This window comes from Callionymus lyra, chromosome 13, assembly GCF_982586985.1.
Source record: "Callionymus lyra chromosome 13, fCalLyr1.hap1.1, whole genome shotgun sequence".
Lineage (NCBI taxonomy): Eukaryota > Metazoa > Chordata > Actinopteri > Syngnathiformes > Callionymidae > Callionymus > Callionymus lyra.
The window spans coordinates 13,332,259-13,356,755 of NC_141830.1; the positions used below are offsets into that span (position 1 = coordinate 13,332,259).

The 24,497-nt window shown below is 39.0% G+C and overlaps 2 protein-coding genes across 3 annotated transcripts in view; one reads left to right on the forward strand and one right to left on the reverse strand.

Moving 5' to 3' along the window:
* Positions 1-1,198: 1,198 nt before the first annotated feature.
* On the reverse strand, positions 1,199-6,953 carry amd1 (adenosylmethionine decarboxylase 1). 2 transcript variants are annotated; one of them, XM_087805863.1, is made up of 9 exons: positions 6,634-6,953; positions 3,514-3,600; positions 3,167-3,293; positions 2,995-3,097; positions 2,824-2,866; positions 2,606-2,750; positions 2,431-2,523; positions 2,201-2,356; positions 1,199-2,119 (listed from the first exon to the last, which is right to left on the reverse strand). In XM_087805863.1, exons 1-9 carry the CDS (start codon positions 6,741-6,743, stop codon positions 1,976-1,978), a joined length of 1,008 nt encoding a protein of 335 aa, XP_087661989.1. In that variant the 5' UTR covers positions 6,744-6,953; the 3' UTR covers positions 1,199-1,975. The 2 variants fall into 2 exon arrangements, with proteins under 2 accessions (XP_087661989.1, XP_087661988.1); XM_087805862.1 differs by having other exon boundaries at positions 2,995-3,293.
* Positions 6,954-7,729: 776 nt separating this feature from the next.
* The window catches only part of cdk19 (cyclin dependent kinase 19), a 35,564-nt gene continuing 18,796 nt past the window's right edge, over positions 7,730-24,497 (forward strand). Inside the window, exons 1-4 of the mRNA XM_087805857.1 lie at positions 7,730-8,014; positions 9,952-10,027; positions 23,754-23,864; positions 24,055-24,195. Of these exons, the coding sequence (XP_087661983.1) occupies positions 7,887-8,014; positions 9,952-10,027; positions 23,754-23,864; positions 24,055-24,195 (456 nt within the window). The 5' untranslated portion in view covers positions 7,730-7,886. The remainder of the gene's footprint in view (positions 8,015-9,951; positions 10,028-23,753; positions 23,865-24,054; positions 24,196-24,497) is intronic.

Sequence of the window (24,497 nt, forward strand, 5' to 3'; positions counted from 1 at the left end):
GAATTTTGCACATATAAGCAGTTTATTTCAGCATTAAGCTCTGAGCACAGATATTTTTTAGCACATCTTGACCATTCATGAACAGCAAAAGAATTTAAACTGCAAAGTTCCTCCTTCTTCCAGTTACTGCATCCTCTTCCACACAGATGAGCTTCTGAACCATTTTAAACAGACAATGAAGACAAAAACAAGGATTGGTCCTCGGCAAAAATACAAATGCTCTGTAAAAGTATCGCGTTCACTGTAAATAAAAAATAGTCATGACCTATCAAAAGTGTTCAGACTGGTCCAAACGTAGCTGGCTTTAAATGTCAGATCAAAAAAAAAAAAAAAAAAAAGCAACAAAAGTTTGAAATGCGTTCCCTCAGGCATGAGTAGATTATTCAAGAACATGGATGGGTCCTCGAAATAATGTCATCACTCCAAATAAAGCCTACAAAGAAGGGAAGCTACTCATTCCTCAGAGTACACACTCCATTGAAGGTTTGAAGACAGAAGTGCACATGTGATAAATAATTTACCTGTGTTAGAACTGAGTGAAATCAGGGCCCCAAGCCTCAGCAGGGATGTTCAGTCATCACTTCATTCATTGATAGAAAAGGAGGTGAAGAAGCAGAGACTTACGGGGACCAGAGCGTCACTACACTGTCAAGCAGCACTTCACAAAGTAGTTACATGCACCAGTGTCAGAGGATCTCTCTGCTGCCTGGACAAAGGGCCATTGATGGGAACACAATAGACAACTAAAAACCACGGCGGTCGCTCAATTCGTTGTAAAAAAAAGATTCTGGGCAGCAGAAACTTATTAAAATGACCTTTTTTTTTTTTTTGCAGTAGCAAAGTGTGGAATGATCCGGGGTTCCCCCTGGCATGCTCAGACTGGTGGGCCTCTATTGTGCATTTACTGGTTTTTCAGTGTATGGGGCGGAAAGGGGCAGAGTGCATGGATATTATATGAGGAAAAAGGAAAATGCTTTGCCTTACTAAGCAGAAAAAGTCTGATTCATTATTTAGACCCCCATTCAGCAGCGGCTCAGTTCTGGGCCAGTGGACGGTCAGACTGGCGATGCCTGCAGGGATGGAACAAAGACTGGTCAGCCAACTCTCCAGGAGTTATACATTCAGCTAAAAATATTAATAAAGCCAGCAGTTCTCTAGAGACGTCTACATTCAGATTTTGAGGGGCTGGAAAAGGGGGTTTGCCTGGGTTTACATTCAGCCAAAAAAATGTCCATCTCTGAGAATCATGAATGTGACCAGAACCAGAAGCTTCATATAGAAGTAGCACACTTTAGAGAACACAAAAATAAAAAAAAATGTATAGACAAGTTATTTAGACAAATTGTTCGAATCAAACACTAGAAAACTTTATAGATTTGATGTCAATTCATCAACTTTTCTTGTTAAAAATTACAAAATTTTGTGTCATTAATCACCAATTATGTCATCTTGTACTTTCTTTTTATAGAAACTTTGTTCCTACTTTTATGAATTATCTGTATTGCTGCGTGTGCAAACAATTTAATCAAAAAATGTATCTAAATGCAGCTTTTAGAAGATAGAAAAACAACTTTAAAGAGGCCGACGGGTCGGAGCATGTCAGGGTCCCGGTCTAGTGCGGTCGGAAGCCTTGTCTGTGGGGGATGAGAGGGGAGACTTGAAGGAAGGGCCGGTTGTACTGGCCACAGGTGTGCAAACAGAGCGAGTTTAATTCTTCGACATGCACTTCAAGATCACGGCAAGAGTGAGCTAGGATACCGGAACAGAGGAAAGAGCTTTCATGCAGATGTTCTAAGTCACAGATACAACAATGCAAACAACTCAAACTGGAGGATAAACCAGGGCCCCCGCCGCATCTCGGAGAACGTGGACAGCAGATAAGGGAGGGTCGAGGGATGCTTTCTAACGTGGGGTGGCTACAAGAGCAGGGCCCTGCAGAGCCACCTTTTTTACGCCTCCTTCTCATCCTCAACTCTCAGCTCGTCTGGTTCTGCTGGCAGTTCTTGGAGTAGCTTGTAAAGACAAAATTGTAATCGTTGAATTGAGCCAGCTGGCGGTCCACGCGCTTGTAGCCGTCAAGCTTCTGGGCAGAAGAAAAGACAGAGCGACACTTTGAGCTCTGCAGGAGGAGAGGAAAACTATATTAGAGGGAGAGACTTTCAAACGACACTGGAAAAAAAAAAAAAAAAAGGACACATGCCTGATTGACAAACAGCGTAGTCACAAATTTCCCTGGCTTGAACACCTCGACAATCTTCCGAACAAGGTCGTCGTATGATGTCTGGGACAGGTTGGTTTCAAAACTGACGTAGGAGAACTCTGGCTCTGGGGTGATGTGGATAGTCCAGTAAGTTCCCTGTAGAGACGAACAAGGGTTTACATGGGAGGATTAATAACTGGACACTCGCATTATCCAGACGAGCAACTTACGTCAGTCTTCATTCCATTCATCGAGTATCCACACGGGTTGAACATGGTGGCGTCGATCACAGAACCTGGTATCAGGTCACGAATTCCACTCATCTGTTGAAAGAATGAAGCGAGGGCGAAAAGTCAACCAGGAGCGTTCATGAGAATTCCATCTAAAAAGAATCTAAGCGCTTACACGAGTGACATCACTTGCAGAAACACCATCTTTCATATAGAACTGGTCCATAATGGCTGGTTCAAGATCACTCATCAGAACTTCCAGCGTCTGATCCGCATGCTTGTTTTCCCAGTACTCAGGCAAGTCCAGAGTAAACAGGTACCTAATGAGAACACACTGGGATTAAAACCACATTTAAACATCAGGCAATCTTAGGCTTCGAAAAGCCTGCTCACCAGCAGTCAGAGTTCAAACGTCCCATACAGTAGGCAGCACCATCTGGAACCACAGTTTATGAGACCATTAGACTTCCACTCAGTAATTTAGTTTGATGTATAACCTTATAAATCCCAACAAAAAATATTTGGAACCACATATTAAAAAAAAAAAATATGATCTTGACATACTTGGGAAAATCTGGCCAAGAAAGTCCACTTCCTCTTGGAAGTTACGATGAGGGAACTCTTGATGAGTTGGCTTCATAAAGTTCTTGCGGGAGTAGAAGAAGTTCTGTAAAAAAACAAAAAATATGAATAACAGGACAATGGCGGGGATAAAGTGAGGTGTAAAGGTCGTTACCTCGATGGCATCAAAACCGCAGTACTCCCTGGCTAGTTCCAGCAGAGGCACCAGTGCTTGCAGTAAGAGGGTGGTTCCACATGTCTTCAAAATGAAACGTCTCTTGGAGACAAACATGCTACTCTCACTGTGAATCAAAAAAAGACAGGTAAGTATTTAACATGCAACACAGTTCATCACTTTACTGTAGATAGACTAGAGACTACGCAACACTAATGAACTCGGGTTCCGTCCGGTCAAGGAGGTTCACATGCCATTTATGGCAACAGGACTTAGACATGACTATCGTCTAATCCTGGCTGGCGTCTAATCACAGGAAATTAGAGTGTCGAGGATCCAACTCCTACCTGAGTATATAAGCTTCCTGCTTGTCAGTCTTTGTCACACTTATGATCAAACAATGCACATTCTCCAAAAGTTTGTCCCACTCAAACCTGAAAGAAAAAAGAGAAAAACGATAAATGTCTGCTTTAGAACCGTCGCAAAACAAATGAAAAATACACAATATTCTACATAAGAATGAAATAAAGATTGCACTGACAAGCTAAATGAATTGATGGATGATGTTGCAGCATTTTCAGACATTAGCAACATGAATTTGTGCACAGATTTGACAGACCTTCCATCTCACAATTCAACATTGCATACCATTGTAGATTCCCAGTAGATGTGAAAGAGACAAAGGATTCATTGTAAAGCCAGAGAGTCACCATATGGTTCTTCCAAGGTAGTACCCGAGTCTGAGCAAGGCATCTTTCTTACGATAAACATCTTGTTTTCCTTCTCGTTGCCCAATTGGTAATTACTGAGGAATCCATGCAATGATGATGTGATTAGAAGACGTTATTCATCATACATTTATTCATTATTAAGTTAGTGCCGAAGTCAAAATTATTGTAGCTATTAAGGTCGACCAGTGCTTCAGATTAGATGATAAAATTCTTGTCCAGACCATCATCGCATACAGGTTTATGCTTCAGTACTTTACTTGGTCAGTCACCAAGGGCAACGATAATCCTTCTCCAGATTACATTCCATGCCGTGATAATATTCAAAGTACTTCAAATCTTTAAAAAAGTAAGCATAATACAGGAAGTAGACCAAGATACACAATTCAGGGGATAACGTTTCCATTTTTTTTTTAAATCCATCCCAATGCTTCATGTGAAATGGACGAGTCCCTGACACAAGTTAACTGAAACCACGTGTTCGTTTGTTTCAATGAGCAGCATTACTGGTCCAGAACATTACTGGTCCAGAACTAATCGTTTCCCAAAGACATTTGGTTCAAGATTGCTACCATAGTTGGTGATCAAACAGTTCCCGTGACAATCATTGAGGGGGTAAAATATATAAATAAGATTTTTTGCGGGTCTAAAAGACAGCGATTCAAAACTGTGAGCGCGCTGCAGTCGTAGTGCTTCATACCAGAGCAAGGTTACAGGAGACTCGGGTCAGCTCTCATTTCAGTGTGAAATTAGCACCATGTGCTATTTTGGGAGCTTCAGCAGGATCCCATTTTCCTCAGTGCAATCTCCAAGAAAAGAACCAGATTAGACCAGCAGATAACACTATAGTGGTCGTCCATGTTTGATGACACAATTACACGCTTATATTAGGAGAGAATACTAGACTCTCGCTGGGCGACAGATTTGGAAGCTTCCAAAACTTGACAAACTCGTAAACCCAGCTCTTGTGAATCCATCATCAGATCCAACTGATAACAGACGTCAAGGACACATTGATGGTTTCACTCCATTTGTGAATGAGGTTCTCTCTGAAGTTGGTCAATATCCAAACCGTCTTATCCACTGGCAGTGGCGACTGAGCTCTTAATCAGGCCCGGTGACTAAAAAACTCCCAACTTAAGTTCCACCTCAACCAGTCTAGTCTCCTCCATTTGTTCACACACGTCTGCTTCCAGTTCATCGAGTAGAAAATGTGAGGTATGCGAGAAGCCGTCTGGTGGCGAGTAAAATATTGACAGGTTTCCAACAGTGAGAATTTATGACAGGCAGGAGAGGGGGGGGGGGGGAGGATGGATGATGGTTGCACCCAGCTGTTGTCATTGTAAATCATTATCCACTTGCACATGTCCAGTTTGTGCTGACCTCGAAGCTTAATTCATCAGAATCTATCTGGCCTTGCGTCGGTCCAAATGTACAAGTCAAAAAACACAAAGGACCGGATAAAAATAACCAGTTGTATGTACTCCAGATCATGGAGAACTTCTGCGAACTCTAAACTAACAAAGCCTATTAAGGAGAAGTTCAGTCTGATGCTGGCTGCAGGAAACCTTCTTCCTACTTCAGGTTCCTATACATTTCCCTTTGGATCCAGTCGTTCTTTTACATGCACTCCTGCAAATGGCAGTTGAGAAACCTTTTAACCAATCAGAATAACTGGGTGGGGAATCACGGCATGGCTGGAAAACGTGACCGGAACCACTTGTAGATTTTACACTATATATGCATTAAATCTTAACATGCAAATAAATATATATTCCTTGATGCTTTACACCGTGTTAAAGTAAACGTGTCATGTCATAAACTCGTTACAATTCTGACAGATCACATTGTTATTTTTTTGTTTTTATTTCACGCTTTAAACGCTGCATTAATAAAGAAAGACAAAGACTTTTTATGGGATCTTTAATAAAAGGCGCAGCATTTCTTTCTAACCCAGAGGTCGATCCCTGGGTTCCTGACAACTGGAGTAACACGCGGTGACGACAGACGACCACATGCTTCTGTCCTGGTCTAGGCCCACTGGGTTTAAGGGTGACGCAGGCGAATAGATGGATGACAGAAGACACTTTTAGAAACAAATCGAACCGCTTTCTATCCTTCAGTTCGCAGGATTTGTAGAAATTAAGCCGGAGTTCAACCGTCTGCCAGTCAAAAAAAACGAGAAAATCCCGCCAGAATGTAAGGTAAATAAAATGGAGAGAAAAAAAACGACATTGAATTAAAGATCACGGGTTAAGAACTTGATTTATTTGTCGTAAAAAAGGGAGAACATGGATTCTGAAAACAAACACCTTAGAATTATTAGCTTTAGCTATGAAGGAGTTGCTAATATTGTCAAACCGTGACATAAAATTCGAACCAAAAAAAAAACCGTAACCTCCAACAAAAATGGACAAAATGGTCAATGTCGCGTCGGAAAAGGTCGTCAGGAGAACCCTGAGAATGAATGACTCAGCTGGCGAATTCAACTCTTGAGGGGGGTGGCCATTTTCCAGTGACGGTGTTAGCTAGGTCGATGCTAGGTGGCTATGTTGGATGAATTAAACACAATAATGTCACCGAGAACATGGCGCTGCTACAACAGTGACAAGTCTAAGTGACGCGCACGACATCACGGCTGAAGAAACCACACATTAACGGAGAACCGAGACCAGCCATATGGCTTGTTGTTCGACCCCGGACTTGACACCTGATATATATATATATACGGCCACAAACCTTGGGATGGTTCGAAGGTCCCCGGTCCCTTTGGTCTCGTCCTGCCGAGAGAACCAGACCTCCAGCAACTTCTCGGTCCCCTCGAAGAAATGTGCACTGTTATCTTCCATGATGAGACAACAGACGCCCAACAAAAAGATCGCTTTAAACGTTGCCAGATGAAATAATCCTTCCTCGATCTGAAACAACTTAATGGAAGTGCTGTCCTTTTAAAACAGTCCAGGTGTTATTTTTTTTTAGTCTTGAGTTGCCGTCTTCCCTTTTTCAGAGAATACCGTTAGCTAATGCTAGCTAATGTCGCCAGCCATACTGCGTACAGCTCTGACTGGTAGGCGTGCGCGAGCGCTTTTATATACGCTTCTGCGACGCCTTGGCCAATAGGGAGGAAGCGTGTGGTCACGTGACATGAGAGCCCAGGGTAAATACGCATTTGACGTACAACTAAAAAGCTTTCTTTGGGGATCACGTGCTTACAATTATTATTGTAACTTTAGTTTAGATCTGTAGACTGTAGAATTCCATAATAACATAAATAGTGCATAACCGTTTAAATACAATATAAAAATAATAAACAATAAATGAGCATCGACAGAGACTAATAGTCGTGTTTATACTTCATACCTCATGTCACATATTGAGTAACATAATAAGTCATAATAATACATCTTCAAATTTGTATCACAATGATCATTTTCTGTTTGATCAAGATTCTGTTAAAAAGGGAATAATATATTTTGACTCCATTATACTCGTAAATAAATAAGACAAATTAAACATGAGTATTACGATGGATTTATAAGCAATTGGCGTGTATTACAAGTGTTATTTATTGACAAAAAAAATAAATAATTTATGGATTTAAAAAAGATAGTATGTTATAAATGTTGTCATTACTTTACGATTGCATCGTTTTTCAAAGCATGTCGTCTCAACCGCCAATGCCTGCATTTTTGAAGAACGTTCACGGGTACGCAAAGTGCAACAAACCGCAGAGAGAAACGCGGGTTGTAGTTCCACACAGCGGACGCCTCTGTTCACCTCCACGGAGGCGCCTGCGCACCAGGACTACACTACCCAGCGTTCCTTTCGCGCCAATTAGAAACGTCAACGAGCCAGTGAACATTAAGCGGAGCAGACCAAAATCCCAAACAAGGAAATGGTGGGGGAATAAAACCACCCGATTATTTAATTAATGCATGTAATAATTAATATTTTATTTTTATTGTAAATTAAGACGTATTTATGGGTTAAAAATGGATTACGACTTCAAAACAAAGCTGGCCGCCGAGCGGGAGCGAGTAGAGGATCTGTTCGAATATGAAGGTTGCAAAGTGGGTCGCGGTACCTACGGACACGTTTATAAAGCTAAGCGCAAAGACGGGTAAGACGACCGTGGACGCCGTTGTTTACATTGACGATCGTTCGCACGATGCATTTTTCCGAAGCCACACTTGGGCTTTGTGTTGAATGGGGCGCTAGATTTGAACCTCCCTGAAGCCACCGTGTGCGTGTGTGTTTTTGTTTTCATGAACGCACGCGCTCGCTCGCGGCCCCTCGCCTTCCCTCCAACACTAACAACAACACGACGGTATATTATTTGTCAGCTGTTCCTCATCGACGAGGCGGTTAAACAGTCACACGTAAAACAAAAAAAACGTCGCGCGATCGTTGGAATAATCTCCTCCATTTTCACTGTCAAACAGACTCTTAAGTATTATTGACGTGATCGCCGTCAGTCATGTGACAAAACACACGAGGTCTGTGTTGCTGAGATATATCTTCCCACGGCCGGGCTGTCATGACAACTGTTTTAGCTCTATCAGCCAAATTGGCAAAAATCCCAAAATGATAATAATACTTGGCAGAAGAAACTTTACTTATCGTGGGTATAGTCCAGTTATTCCCACTTTAAGATGTATTTGTTCACGTTTCAACAATTTTCTCATATTATTTCCATGGATATGAACTTCTCACAGCATCCCATAATGTCTAGTAATCTTTCTGGTAACTACATCCTTCCCCCTCCATTATTGGACGTATTGAGCAAATTGAGTTATTTGGCATTATTAGATATGGTCGACTGGTGATTGAGAGGCCAGTGCTTGACCTCTGGTTCACCTCTGTCACCGTGTTGATGCTTCGCTTCTAGAACAAAGGTCTACAACCTTTACTATAATAAAAGACCCAATAATCTCCCCACTGAACTTATTTGATAGATAGATAGATAGATAGATAGATAGATAGATAGATAGATAGATAGATAGATAGATAGATAGATAGATAGATAAAGAACACAAATCAAAGAAAAATAACAAAGACAAGATTAACATCATTTAGTAATATATACCAATGTAAAATTGTGTTCCATCATGTAAGTAAGTAATTTTTATTTGCATAGCGCTTTTCCAGACCAGGGTCACAAAGCGCTTAAACAATACTCAATAAAGTATATACTTTAAAGGTCAAGATAAAACTGATAACACAACGGGAGTTCCAGAAAATCAAGGAAAAGCCTGAACAAATAAAAACGTCTTAAGATGATAAGACCCAATAATCTCCCCACTGAATTAATTTGATAGATAGATCGATAGATAGATTGATAGATAGATAAAGAACACAAATCAAAGTAAATAACAAAGACAAGATTATCACCATTAAGTAATATATACAAATATAAAATTGTGTTCCATCATGTCCCTTAATTAAACTATAATCAATTTGATCATGAACTTAACACCAAGATGTTGTCTTCTTTTACAAGTGTCTTATTATTCAATGTCTCGGTTGATCAATATTAAAACATTGTGTATCTGTACACATGATCCGTATACATGGTTCTCTTCACATTTTTAGATCATTACCATCACAATAAGTCGATGAACGCCCCCTAATTATTCCACATTTGTCTGTGATTCAAAGAAGACTGGAGTGGGTTTGATCTCAGCACGAGAGGATGTTGTGTGAGCTTCTCAAACTGCGACTGAATACAACCGTTAGAAAGCATGTTTGATTTTTGTTTTATCTTAAATTCACATGTTAAAGTTGCCATCAGACTCCACAACAAGAACACACCAAGATAACTATTTAACTGCACCTCTTGTTATTTATGTAAATATGATTGTGTATATATTATATAGCGCAGATTTATCTTTTATTCTATTTAGATTTTCTTTCTCGTTTTTATTTCTGGGTGTTTTTATTTCTCTTGCTGTTGTTAAACCGAATTTCCCCTCGCGGGACTAATAAAGGTTTTCTGATTCTGATTCTGATTCTAAAGACGATGCAAAGGTCAATACAAGTTTTGCTTTTACTCTGCAGGGTGGATGAGAAAGAGTATGCACTAAAACAGATCGAAGGCACCGGAATATCGATGTCTGCCTGCAGAGAAATCGCTGTGAGTACATGTTTCTGATGGATGCAGTTATATAATATTATAATAATAATATTAAAGAAATAATGGTTAACTATTCTGTGGTGGCTCGGAACCAGTACCGATCTCATTCTGATCACTTTCAAAATAGTCACTTAATCCTCACTTTTCTTTTGTGTTTTACACAAAGTGTTCAGACTGTGACCTTCCTTGACACATTTAGTTCAAGGCCAGATTTAAGGAGAGGTAGGAAAGAATGTCGTCTCTGACAGGTCGCTTTGGTGTTATGCAAGCCACTGGTGTCCACTGACATAGATTGAAGGCTACTAATATCACCCGCATTTGGATCCTGCTTTAAGTAATATTGTATTATAGTTGCTTAAGTTTCATTATTCTACTCATAAGTAAACAATTCAATTGTGCTGTGTCTCAAATCGCATACTTCTTAGTATACTAGAAGTTAGTATGCATCAGGATAGTGTACATACTAACTAGTAAGCAGATTATCCACAGATAGTACGTCTCAAATCAAACACTGCTGCTACACACTAACCGGAATTAACAGCTTCTTCTTCTACTTCTATTTAACAATGTTTCAACCAGCTGTTTGAACACTATCGACACCTGCTGGCAGCACGTTTTGCAAGTGTGGAAAAATAAATTAAAAAAAAAGTATTCGGCCCCCTTGAACCTTTCAACATTTCGCCACATTTCAGGCTTCAAACATAAAGATATAAAATTTTAATTATTTGTCATGAATCAACAACAAGTGGGACACAATCGTGAAGTGGAACGAAATTTATTGGATAATTTAAACTTTTTTAACAAATAAAAAACTGAAAAGTGGGGCGTGCAATATTATTCGGCCCCTTTACTTTCAGTGCAGCAAACTCACTCCAGAAGTTCAGTGAGGATCTTTGAATGATCCAATGTTGTCCTAAATGACTGATGATGATAAATAGAATGCACCTGTGTGTAATCAAGTCTCCGTATAAATGCACCTGCTCTTTGATAGTCTCAGGGTTCTGTTTAAAGCGCAGAGAGAACCATGAAGACAAAGGAACACACCAGGCAGGTCCGAGATACTGTTGTGGAGAAGTTTAAAGCCGGATTTGGATAGGAAAAGATTTCCCAAGCTTTAAACATCTCAAGGAGCACTGTGCAAGCAATTATATTGAAATGGAAGGAGTATCAGACCACTGCAAATCTACCAAGACCCGGCCGTCCCTCCAAACTTTCATCTCAAACAAGGAGAAGACTGATCAGAGATGCAGCCAAGAGGCCCATGATCACTCTGGATGAACTGCAGATAACTACAGCTGAGGTGGGAGAGTCTGTCCATAGGACAACAATCAGTGGTGCACTGCACAAATCTGGCCTTTATGGAAGAGTGGCAAGAAGAAAGCCATTTCTCAAAGATATCCATAAAAAGTCTTGTTTAAAGTTTGCCACAAGCCACCTGGGAGACACACCAAACATGTGGAAGAAGGTGCTCTGGTCAGATGAAACCAAAATCGAACTTTTTGGCCACAATGCAAAACGATATGTTTGGCGTAAAAGCAACACAGCTCATCACCCTGAACACACCATCCCCACTGTCAAACATGGTGGTGGCAGCATCATGGTTTGTGCCTGCGTTTCTTCAGCAGGGACAGGGAAGATGGCTAAAATTGATGGGAAGATGGATGGAGCCAAATACAGGACCATTCTGGAAGAAAACCTGTTGGAGTCTGCAAAAGACCTGAGACTGGGACGGAGATTTATCTTCCAACAGGACAATGATCCAAAACATAAAGCCAAATCTACAATGGAATGGTTCACAAATAGACGTATCCAGGTGTTAGAATGGCCAAGTCAAAGTCCAGACCTGAATCCAATCGAGAATCTGTGGAAAGAGCTGAAGACTGCTGTTTGCAAGGAAGAATGGGCAAGAATTCCAGTCTCTCGATGTGCAAAACTGATAGAGACATACCCCAAGCGACTTGCAGCTGTAATTGCAGCAAAAGGTGGCCCTACAAAGTATTAGCGCAAGGGGGCCGAATAATATTGCACGCCCCACTTTTCAGTTTTTTATTTGTTAAAAAAGTTTAAATTATCCAATAAATTTCGTTCCACTTCACGATTGTGTCCCACTTGTTGTTGATTCATGACAAAAAATTAAAGATTTTATATCTTTATGTTTGAAGCCTGAAATGTGGCGAAATGTTGAAAGGTTCAAGGGGGCCGAATACTTTCGCAAGGCACTGTATATATATATATGACGTAACTTCTGTTTAAAACGTCATTAAGATGGCGGTCGTTTAGGGTGGTTAGTGTCCATCGAACCATACTCAGTTTTGTGGGCGTTTTATTACGTCAATTTAGTGTGCATGGCGCACTAAATTTCCCATACTAAGAATTGAGATGCACTTACGCACTAAAAATACTAACTTTGAGTACGCAAGTATGCGATTTGAGACACAGCATTGGTTTCTCTTGCCATTTCTAGATGCTACTTGTGATCCTGAGATGTTGAGTCTATACGAACAAGAGGGTTGAAATCAGTGATAAGAACTAGACAACGTAAGAGTCATTGGGTGTTGAAACAACTGGTTTTAGAAAGTGGCCGCAGGTGGGAAACGTCTTTGAAACCCTGGTTCGGTAACAACAGAAGAGTGACGTCAACACCTACTACTACGTCATTGTACATCAAGCCCAGAAACGATTGATCACAATAGTTCTTGAGACATTTTTGTCATGACGACAATACCCTTCATGTGTGCCAGGGGTGTGTCATTCCATTGCACATGTTTTGCTTTTTCACAACACATTTGGGTCACGACATTAAAATTCTTATTAATTTCCGCTGCAATGAAAATATCAGGGTTTGTGGTGTTAATTTTCTCCTGCATTCTTTTCCAGAATAATCAAATCAGACCATGACAGTCTTTCCCTGAGGCGAGCAGACAATAGAACAGCTGTTGTGTTTTGAGCCTTTGCATTTTTTATACTGAATGAACGGCAATAATGAACATTTGCACTCGATCCTACAGCTAAATTTACATCAGGGGTCACCGACTTTTTCTAATAAGGCTTGAACCCGTTGAACTCTCACTTCAGGAGCAACAAATGTCACATGGTTTATAATGTTTTATGGATGCTAAAAATGTGTTGGTTAATAGCTATAATCGTGTTGTAAATGTTCTATAAAAAATGAAAAACGATCTCACTAATATCAAAAAAGGTCAAATCAATCATCATAAGAGTATTCATTCACTCTTTTCTTTTTCAACAGGCCTCTAAATTAACATCAGGGCTGGATAAAAGCACATGTTCTTGGATAACTGAACCACGCCTGGTGGGCTCCTTGTTTTATGAAAAATCTCTATTAAGGTCCAACTGGATACTGTCAAAAGAGCTTTCTTTAACAAAAAAAAACATAATAGAGAATAAATAAAATAAATGTGAACATATTAAGGTAAGGGAGACAGAGATAACTAGTTTATGCTTTGTGATAAAACTTCACTCACATTGTGATGAAACTACTGGAATCGACAAGAATGAGTAACTTAATTTGAAAGCTTGGTTATGGGAACCTTCTAGTAACAAGCAATAACTTTCCTCAAGGAATAAAAAGCTAATATATTAAGCAGAACTGTATGGGAAAAATTGCAGCCAAGTCTTGAAGAAACAACTTGATAAGCACAGAGATGGCGCAAACCTCTGCCAAGGGAAAGAGCATAAAAATAGGTAGCATCTAAACCACTGCTAGTAACTGTTGCCGCTCTCCAGTACTCCTTGTGTCTCTGTGTGTCTTCAATACATTTAAAATAACGACACATTTTGTCACCATAGTCACATGACAGTTGGTTTGTATTCAAAATTTTCACATTTCTTCCCTTCAGTCCTGCCATACAAGTCACCTAACCTTCAAAATGCTAACAGAACCTCAATACATAAAGATGTATTTGAATGTTTTGGTTGGAAAAAGGTCAACACTCACCGAAAATAGTCTCCTTGGCAGAGGTAGTTATGTAGAAGCTATTTTTATCGAAGTATAATTTTGAAATCAGGCTTAAGACAATCCCGATGATGTGATCCTTGATGTGTTGGTTTCCTAGTTTCGTACCAAAGTTCATAAAACCAACACGGGTCAATGAGTCAGCATTTGTCTGAATTGTGTGACATCAAGCATGTTTCCATGTGCCATCAAAAAGGACAACAATGACGGCCATTCTCACAGTTCATCTTGTTTTCCATCTCTATTCACCCACTGAAACTTTTTCTCCATCATCATGTGGTGCCGGTGTTGCAAATCAGTCAGGGAAGATTCCTGATAAGACCCGATCAGTGTGAAAGCAGGTCTGATTACATCAGGGCATTTAGATGGGCCTGTATTTCCTCTGCTTATTTTTTAAATACATTAGTCACGCTTACAAGTCGCTGCTGCTGCTTTGATGTAAATACAGCAAATGTTTCCGTCGTATGAAAGTTATTCTGGTCACATTTTGGGAGTTTTTTTTGTGGGAGTAAACGTGAAACATATATATTGTATGGATCTGAAGAATCATGTTGGTCAGAACAGGATGAATGAAATATTGAATTAGTGTGAAGTGCAGCTGGGATTGTATACAGGATTCATTTAAACATACAATTTTTGTGTTATCAGTTTTATCTTGCCCTTAAAAGTATATACTTTATTGAATATTGTTTGATTGTTTAAGCGCTTTGTGACCCTGGTCTAGAAAAGCACTATACAAATAAAAATGACTTACTTACTTACTTACAATTTCCTAGGCTTGGTTTGACCTACATACTGAATATTTCTCAGGTTAACTGCGGGAAACAGTTAACTATACACTGCTATCGTACCATGTTGGTTAAGAAATTCACTTAGTTATTCAACAGGCTGTCTAGTATGTTTGTTATTTTAAGCTTTTTCTCGTATTCATTCTCTTCAGACACTAGATTTTCTTTTAATCAGACCTTCAGAATACAGTAAATACTGTATTCCTGTGTCCTTCATGTTTGCAACACTTGATCCTTCCTATTAAGTCAAGTGAACTTATTCTTATTGCGTGTTATTATCCTGCACTTCATGGAGCAGAATATCTTGGCGAAGTAACTGGCAAGTGTGGGATATGATAGAGAGAGGCTTGACACTTGAAACTCCACATTCTCACTGAGAGTTTTCGTGACATTTCATGTTGTTGTTTTTTTTTCAATCACTGATCTCATGCTTTTTAACAAACAAGTTGTTTGACAGGAGGGACACATTAAGGATATAGCAGTTGTGTGTCAACACAAAAGCGTTCAGATTTAAGGGCTCAGGGTGAAAAAATGTGAAGAAGAAAACAGGTTGTTTAGTTGTGGTGAACCAAAGACTGGAGGCCGAAGTGGAAACAGATGTTGTCTCTGCTCAAAAGGCTCTAGAAAGAGTTATTGTGTCACAGTTGCGAAATGTCTATCTTATGGTTTTATCTTTTATATGTTATTTAAATGCTCGGTTTTGTCAGTGACGCTGTCCCTAAGACAGGCGGGTGGAATGCTTCGCACTCTTCCTACAGAATAGCTCTGCTTGTTTCTAGTAGAAAACGCAGCCACAAGCAACTGGTTGAATAGAGAACTTGCCCAACAGAACAAAGGATTCTTTGTGCTTCAAAAACCACCTCACTTTAGCGAACCGAGCAGCTCAGCCTGTGACATGCTGCTCACTGGACGCAGGCCGTCTGTTTGGGCTGCAAAGTGTTTGGGATTTTTTTGCTACTTAATAGTCATGTTCTTTTTTTTTTTTTTTTTTTCCGTATTCCTTGCATATAATAAGTTTTAAAATCATTAGGAAAGTGAGCCATTTTTTTGGTCATTTTAAGCATAAAGAGAATCTTCACACAAAGATCAAGTTTCTTCGATGTTTTGAAGAATTAATTAAACATATTTTACCTATAAATGTTTTCAATTGTATCTTTTAAACGTCACTTTAAATGTAATTTTCTAAGTTGTGCTATTCATGTGCTAGCTCATGTATTGCATGTTTTGTAGTCTTGCCTCAACAAGCGGATGCCTTTTGAGTTATTTCAAATTTAACTTCAGCTTCACTGTAAGATCTTGCTAACCGCCAGCTATTGTTGTAGAATCTACAACTTTATTTTCCCTTAAATCTATCTTATTTTTGGTTTCCCGAGCTAAGCTGAACAACCACAGTGGGTCATGAGTTGGTCGGTTCCAACTAATCACAAATCTAAAGATTAAATCCCGTTATATGAGCACATTATTAGTTTTACATTTAGATTTAACGATACAAGTTAAAAACTAGGCACTTCTTCCAAACCTTTAAATAAACACCTGCCGATAGTTTGACCGTCTAAATCGCAATATTTCTTTGGACTACTGTCATTCATAAAAGGCTCACGGCACATAAGGATTCAATTTATGGCGACAGCTGGTGCCAGTTTTAAGCAGTTGTCATGTTCGCAAACATGTCGATCTGATGTAACAGCAGGTTTATTTCGAAATAGATACAAAAAACTAATAGAAGCCTCTTTGTAGAGTTTTTTTTAACAATGCAAATAAAGAGGCTTCTAAATCAATATTGCATTCATTTCATGCACAATTAAGTCAATTGGAAGTATCGCAGAGCGGACAGAGATCTGATTCAAGGCGGTTTAACGGGCGTGAAAAACGGGCAAGAGATATCAATCTAGCCCCCCTTTAACGTTAAAAACAGGAACCGTGTTGTGCACTCGGATTTCTCTGCGGTTAAGAACAGCAAATCAGAATGACCTCCTCCCTGTTTTCTTTTTTTTTGCAGTGTCCACGACACACATACGTCACTCCAGGTCTCTCTTATCTCTCTGGCAAAACTGTCGTCACTCACCTGTCGATTGTCGTACGGACGGTTTAGAAAGGAAACCTTTAGCTGTTCTTATTTGGCTCATTCAATGAAAGTATCGTCCACTAATTTTTTTTAAAAAAAAAACATAATGTACACAAATTGCATCATATGTTCAACTTAATATGTTTTCAATAATTATGTTCAATTTATTTTCACATTTTTTACTCGTATCTTACTTGGTCATTTATATTGCATGTTGTTTCTGTCGCTCTAATGCTAGGTTTTTGATGACTTTATATTTAATAAAATAAATCTTATCTACGGCATTTTTTCATTTCCTGAGTACTTTTGGTTTGGATTCCTGTCCTTTTTTGTGTCCTGGTTAGGCAAGTGTATTCTAGCGTGCCAAGCGCTCTGCAAACACCAGCATATTTTCGTTGCATTTGAGGAGGGTTGCCGGTAAAACGCTTCAACCGGAGGTTGCTAGGTGTCCGATAAGTCGCGCAGACATTTGCATAGGACCACTTATAGCACTTCGTCCATTTGTGAATATGCACAAGAAATGGAGGTCCTGCGATAATTTGGGTCGCATCTGTTTCTGATCTGGTTTGCTATTGTATAACTTGTGCACCCTTGATGCAGAAGCTTGTGGATTGTCAGTAATACGGTCCAGTCAGCAGTTTGAGAATGGCTGCTGCTGTGCAGAATGCTCTGGGTTGCCAGTGCCACTCTGTTTGTTCTGGAGGGGAAGTCTTGCCCGGCAGACAGAGCTCGAGTGTTCATCTCTAACCAGAGGCGGGCAGAGCATCCTGCCAGATTTATTGACCGACTGTTTTCCAGCTGCATCAGAGGAGGCAATAATCGGTTTCAGAAGTAGGACAATCCAAGGCTGTGTTGGTTTTAAAATGCTCTTTTACTCCATAATAATTCATTTTAATGACTTAATCCATTTAAACAAAACATTAGGGACAAAGGAAGGCGATCTGGTAGAAGCCCAGAGCTCGTCTTTATCAATGAATCCGAGATAACTTGACGTCTCAGGATGCCTCCCAGCTGAGGTGGTGAACCCACACTCGACAGTAGGATATGTTGTGGATAATGTTCTAGATATTGACCTTGGGAAGCTTCAAGAAGAGCTCAGAGATCTTTCTAAGAATAGAAGTAAAAATAAAAAAGATTATGCCTTCAGTACTATGCAATATGTTTTTCATTTTTTATTGAATAAAATGAGTATTTCTTATAACAAATGTCTAACATTTTATTTCTATTACAAAGACATTTCTTCATAGAATTACATTAGCTAAATTCCTGAGCTGACCATCACATTTCCAGATAATTTGACGTGTTCTTTTAGCTACTTTCTTTTGTAAACATGTCCATTTTGAGGTAAACAACAATGTTACAATGTAACACACCGTAACACATATAGATATTTTCATCTGTAGAATATAAATTGTATAAAATCGAATTCAGAATCAAAATAAGAAAACCTTTATTTCTAAAGCAGGAGTTTGTTGTGGTGGCATTATAGAATATAAAAAAAGGAAATAAGACAAATGGAAGGGATTCATAAAATACAATAAATTAAAATAAAATAAGAGACATTACAATAAAAAATTCACATAAATAAATGATTAATTAAAAAAAAAAATACATTTAATTAAACAATAATCATGATCCCGACAGCAATTCACTGACAAAGCTGTAATTCATCCATAATTAAAGTAAGGACATTTTCTGTACAAGAATGTTTTTTTAGTAAATATATGTATCACGACTCAAATGGATTGAATCCAATATAGTGTGATAAAAATAGTAAACTTTGCTTTTATACTTTTACTAAAACCATTAAACTTCATGTGGACATTATTATTCAGTGGAAAATGACACGTAAAATATTATCAAAATAAATGTATAAAAAAAAAATTTTTGAATGGGTTCATAATTTTAATGTTGTAAATCTGACTTCTGTTCTAGATGTTTCACTTCTTTCTTCTGGTGGAAGAGTTTTTTTTTTAGCTTTCATTAAAGTCATGACAGAGATTTTCAGGGTATTAAGACTTTTGTATTTTCTGAAGTCTCATCTGGAGTTTAAAAAGCAAGCTTCAAACTATTAAATGATTATCATCGTCCTGTACAAGAGCCTCTTACCATGTTTACTTCAGCCGCTCGAGACTGTTTATTTATTCTTGTTTCTCACTCAAATAGAATTGACCAACGTTGTTGTTATGAAAGCTTTCTTGTGTGTTTTTAATGTTGCTTAGACACAATGTGAAAGTTTTGTTTTTCACCTTAAAATATGTTTTTGATCCTTCTATTTATTACTTTAGATTTTTTATTTGCCTTTCATAAAGTCATGTCGGCCTCCCGTGATGATCCACGAGCTGAAGAAAAATTGGAGTTGCAACTAGGCTGTTTTAAATTGGTTTCCTGGCTTAGTCGTTGCAATTGGATTCTGTCCAGTGATTTCTTTGTCTCTAGGCCTTAAACAAAAACACGACCCATTTAGCCCGACCAAAGAACAAACAGCCTGTTCTTTTCTTCCTACTGCGTTAGTATTTCTGCCCTCAGTGATTCGTCTGCAAGTATTCTTGCTTAATAAGCCTTTCAACACATAATAGCCTGACCCGTCCATTCACAGCACGCCGTCCGTCGGGACACTTGTTGTAGAGTGACCCAAATAGTGCAGGAAAGTACATCACAAGACCAGTGCACGTGGAAATAGTGCTCACTAATGTTGGGGCAACCGAGAGGTGGCGTAGGATTATGTCTGACAGGGAAGGAGTATTTGAAAGAGAACATATTTGCTTCATGCGAAGCTTCTTCCTGTACTCTTATCTTTGCAGATACACAATGTCTGAAGTGAAATTCTCAACATTCCTTGTCGTCATTAGAAACTGACCTGTGTGAAAAAAAACGTGTTGTCACAAGTCGACTTTCTCGACTTTAAGTTGCCCCTCTGGTTCTACCAAAACAACCTTCCAGCTTGGTAAGATTTTTCTAGTCAAAATCATGAAACTTTCATAGTCCCCGATGAACAAAAACATGTCTCCAACTTTGAGCGAGTGGATGTTTGAAGCGATTCTTTAAAAGGTGTCTGAATCCACAAGTCAAAAGAATGATTCCGTGTTATGTTCCTTGTGGTTTGTAGAGGGTGTTGTCAGCTATGCTCCCTGAGTTCATTTGTAATGGGTGATAATGTCATTTTAATGACTCTTCTGCTGGTTTTATTGTGTAGTTCTTTCATAGGCAACGATAACAGCGTAATAAAGTATCATTACCATCAATTATATTTCAAGTAGAACGACATACCTAAACCTTTAGGTTGCCATCTTGTCCTTTACCTGACTTTAAATGACATCAGCTACAACATAAGTGTCGTCAAGTGCCATATTAAACCCGCCAATTTAATTTAACGTCATCCATAAGTTATTTTAATATATACTCTTAAAATTAAACACATCGCCCTTAAAATCCGGATCTCCCACAAAGCATCGGTGCATATAGTGACTGTCCAATATCCTTCCTGTTTGATGAGATGAACATTTTTCCAGTTCAAATCAAGATATTTTTAAAGTTCCTGATGAACAAAAACATGTCTCCAACTTTTACGGAGTTGATGATTGAAGCGATTCTGTAAATTATGTCTGAATCTAAAAGTCAAAACAAGCCGTCTGATTCCGTGTAGTTTTATCGTTTAGTCCTTTCATAGGCAACGATAACAACATAATAAAGTATAATTACCATGAACTATATTTCAGGATCCTCATAGAACGACATACCAAAACCTTGAGGTTGCCATTGTATCTTGTACTTTACCTGACTTTAAATGACATCAGTGACAACGCAAGTGTCGTCATAAGTGGCTTAATTAGATCCACCAATTTAATTTTATGTGTTGCATAAGAAATTAGGAAAGTGATGTCACAACACAATCTCGACTCTTGTAATCATTGCATTTTTGCCTCTCCTTTGGACTATTGTAACAGTTTATTTTTGTGTCTAAACAAGAAGGAGCTGTGTCGTCTGCAGTAAATACAAAACTCTGCAGCGAGAATTCTGACTCGCTCTAGTAGAAGAACTCACATTTCCCCGATCCTTAAAACTCTTCACTGGCTGCCAGTTCCTTTCAGGATCAACTTTAAAATTCTGGTTCTTACTTTCAGATCTATTTATGGTCAGACTCCTCCTTACATCACTGATCTGATCCAGCCTTACACCCCAGCTCGGGCTCTGAGGTCTGTGGATCAGAATCTACTGATGGTTCTTTAACACGGTTCTGGACCAGAGGAGAGAAAGACATTTCTATTTGTGCAGGCTTTTCACTGATTTTCTGGGACTCCTGTGTTTGTCTTATGTGTTTTGATCTTTGAAAGTATATATTTTAACTGTGTATTGTTTGTGATTTTTAAAGCTCTTTGTGACCCTGGTCTAGAAAGGCGCTTTACAAATGACTATTACTTACTTACTTGCTTACTATATAGTCATAAAATAAATACATCTGGATTTCCTACAAAGCATCGATGCATATAGGGACCTACAAATATCTCTTTACAAAACAACAACATAACAAATGGTGCTGGGAGGGTGCGCCATGATGGGCAACTTATGTTATTTTGTAGGGGTTTTTTTCTATCTTGAGTTATGAGCCGAAGTCAGAGGTGAAAGATATATATTTACGCCAAAATTAGAATCCTTTTATGGCATTCTGATGTAGATCTGGTCTGTGTGTTTATGTCATTACTTTCCTTCGGCAAAGACGCATTAATGCAGTGAACATGTTTGTATATCACCTGTGATCAGCGCAGGAAGGTGTGCTAGAGGTGTATTTCCAGTTTAGCCATGTTGACGCCTCCCTTTTAGTCACAAGGTAGATTTCGCCTTACGTTGAAGGTTTAGGCCATGATTTTTTGACCCAGTTTCCAGGCTCACTGCAAGTCTTACGGTCGTGCATTGGGTCGGTTTCGTTTCATTTTTAGTGAGGCCGAGCAGTGTCCGCTTCAGACGCATTGTAAACCAAACCGTGGGAAGGGGGAAAAAAAAAACACCTTGACCAGGATTTGTGTCACTGCGGTTGTTGAAATTGGAGTTGTTGCGTGACCTGGTTGTGAGACTGGTTAAGTATTTCCTCAAAGATAGCTGCAGTGTCCTTGAATTATTTAGAGCGTTTGAGAATATGTAAGGCGAGACATCACCATTCTGGTGTTTTTTTTCCAGAATTTCACTGGAGGCGCTCGTGTAGAAATGTGTCGCTTTGACTGAAATACAGAAGAATATTCTCATAACATTTCTACACGCTTGAACTAACATAGAGAAGAACATTGTGTTATCACTAGTGAACAACAGCACTAAGAGTTTTCCTCAAACATCGAGTAGAAGAAGTGATTTCTGTTTTTTTAATGCAACACTTTATTTACTTTATTTTCATGTAACAGTTGTTGGATTTTCTGTTCCAATCTAAAGTTGACTATGACATCACCAACGGTGCAAATCAATAATCCACAGCAGCAGCAGCAACAAAATGGCCGCACAGCAGGTGAGGATAAGTTAGTGTCGCTGTCGTGCAAATGAATAATTGACAAAGCGGAAAACGAGGAGGGGCCGTCGGCGCTCGAGCCCTCCTGAGTGCTTCACCCCTGACATGCCGGAAGAGACGGATTGATCGATTATGGATCGACAGCGAGCGGCCGAACTAAGACGTTTGTAAAAGAGAAAAAGCGAGGGATCGCGTCGTGTCGACTGTGCAGATGTTTCACCACGAGCGTCTGGAAGCTGAAGGCTGTCTGATCGAAAAAAGAGACACAATCTGTCAAATTCTTTCCTCTGGTTCTTTGAAGCTTAAAATCTCGTATCGATTCGATGTAGATTTTTTTTTTTGTAGTAGTAGAGATGCTTTTGTTCACAGATCATATCACATACCCTAAAAGTGGAGAGAGTCATAAAGTCTGTCTTTGTTGCTGGATGTCGATGGAACGAATGGGGAACGTCACAGTCACAGCTGTCAATCACTTATGACATAGCAACGTAGATGTAGAATTGAAATAGTTTCTTGATAGAGCAGTGTAGAGAGGCATCATGGGGGTTTACTGTACTTTACTTGTGGTTTACTGATCTTTACTTTCCGTTGTTGGCACTGTAAGTAAGGTGGTTCAGCTTGATGGATCTACTGACTCCTTCAAGAAACATCTTAAGACGTTTTTATTCATTCAGGCTTTTCCTTGATTTTCTGGAATTCCTGTTATGTTATCAGTTTTATCTTGACCTTTAAAGTATATACTTTATTGAATGTTGTTTTGATTGTTTAAGCGCTTTGTGACCCTGGTCTGGAAAAGCGCTATACAAATAAAAATTACTTACTTACTTACTTACTTACTTACCTCCCAGTGTTTATGTTGAAGAAGTTCAAATGAATCACCGATTCAGTAACAGTTTGACCAAAGACAAGGTTCCAGTCTGCAGCTTGCTACAATGTATTTAAATATGAAGGACTGAATACAAGACAATATCAAATTTGCCAGACAGCAAAACTTGCTGTGAAGGTTCTTGTTCATCCAGGTCATGGTTGTCCAAGTGACTCAACTGGACTATCTAGAGTCGTACGTCTCATCCGAGGAGTTTCTTCTTATGTTGATTTTATTAGAATAAAAAAAAGATGAAATTATTATTCTTTTTAATAACCTAAACCACTGGTAATGGGGCTGCAGCAAGTTTTATGGCTAATAATAATGTAAATTTATATTTTTTTAAAATCCAGATAATCTCACAATGAATGAATAATGACCAAAGTAAGGTTATATAAGTGTTAGAATTAATTCACTAACACAGATGATCAACATGATTATCTGATGATAAAATTGTGTTGCCTTCTTTATTGTTTTCATACATACGACCAGTGTATTCAACTTTCTAATAATCCTGACTTGTTTTGTTGTCTTGCAGCTGTTACGAGAGTTGAAACATACAAACGTGATCGCCCTGCAGAAAGTGTTCCTGTCCCACAGTGACCGAAAGGTGTGGCTCCTCTTCGACTACGCCGAGCACGACCTCTGGGTGAGTCGAGGTGTTTTAAGAGAACACAACAATGTGAGGAAATCTGTGTATCAGAATGAAACATGTTGCAAAGGGAATTCAGGAGCTCAATAAAAAAATATATACTCCTCAAGGGAAAATGGTGTAACAATGGAAGAATATTGAACAAAAGTCATTTAGATATAGAAAGTTAAGGCTCTTTGCTTCACAGCATATCATCAAGTTCCATCGCGCCTCCAAAGCCAACAAGAAACCCATGCAGCTGCCACGAGGAATGGTGAAGTCGCTCCTCTATCAGATCCTGGACGGCATCCATTACCTCCATGCCAACTGGGTTCTGCACAGAGATCTGGTGAGCTGCCGTCTTTACGTCATCGCCCCAGTTGAGAAAGTGACAGATTACAAAACATGCTTCTTATTCCAGCGCTATTCCATCGACCAAAAAGTTTTTGATTTATTTTTAAAGGACATATTATGGTCAAGAGTTTATGTGGAGCCTCTTTTCTTTGCAAAAGAATCAACAATGAACAATGGAATCAATCACTATTATAATTATCATGAGTTTCTCTAAAAGTTATTATATAGTAGTACACATTTTTGCATTGTTAACATACATTTACAATCATAGAATTTTCAGAATATATTAAATGTAAT

What these genes read in the sequence shown, in the direction of transcription:
- amd1 (XM_087805862.1), bottom strand. Translation starts at nt 6,743, where the DNA reads ATGGAAGATAACAGTGCACATTTCTTCGAGGGGACCGAGAAGTTGCTG. An exon ending in TCTTGGCCAGATTTTCCCAA is followed by an intron (nt 2,867 to 2,994) that starts GTATGTCAAGAT and finishes CTGTGGTTCCAG; the next exon opens with ATGGTGCTGCCTACTGTATG. An exon ending in CTACGCTGTTTGTCAATCAG is followed by an intron (nt 2,120 to 2,200) that starts GCATGTGTCCTT and finishes CTCCTCCTGCAG; the next exon opens with AGCTCAAAGTGTCGCTCTGT.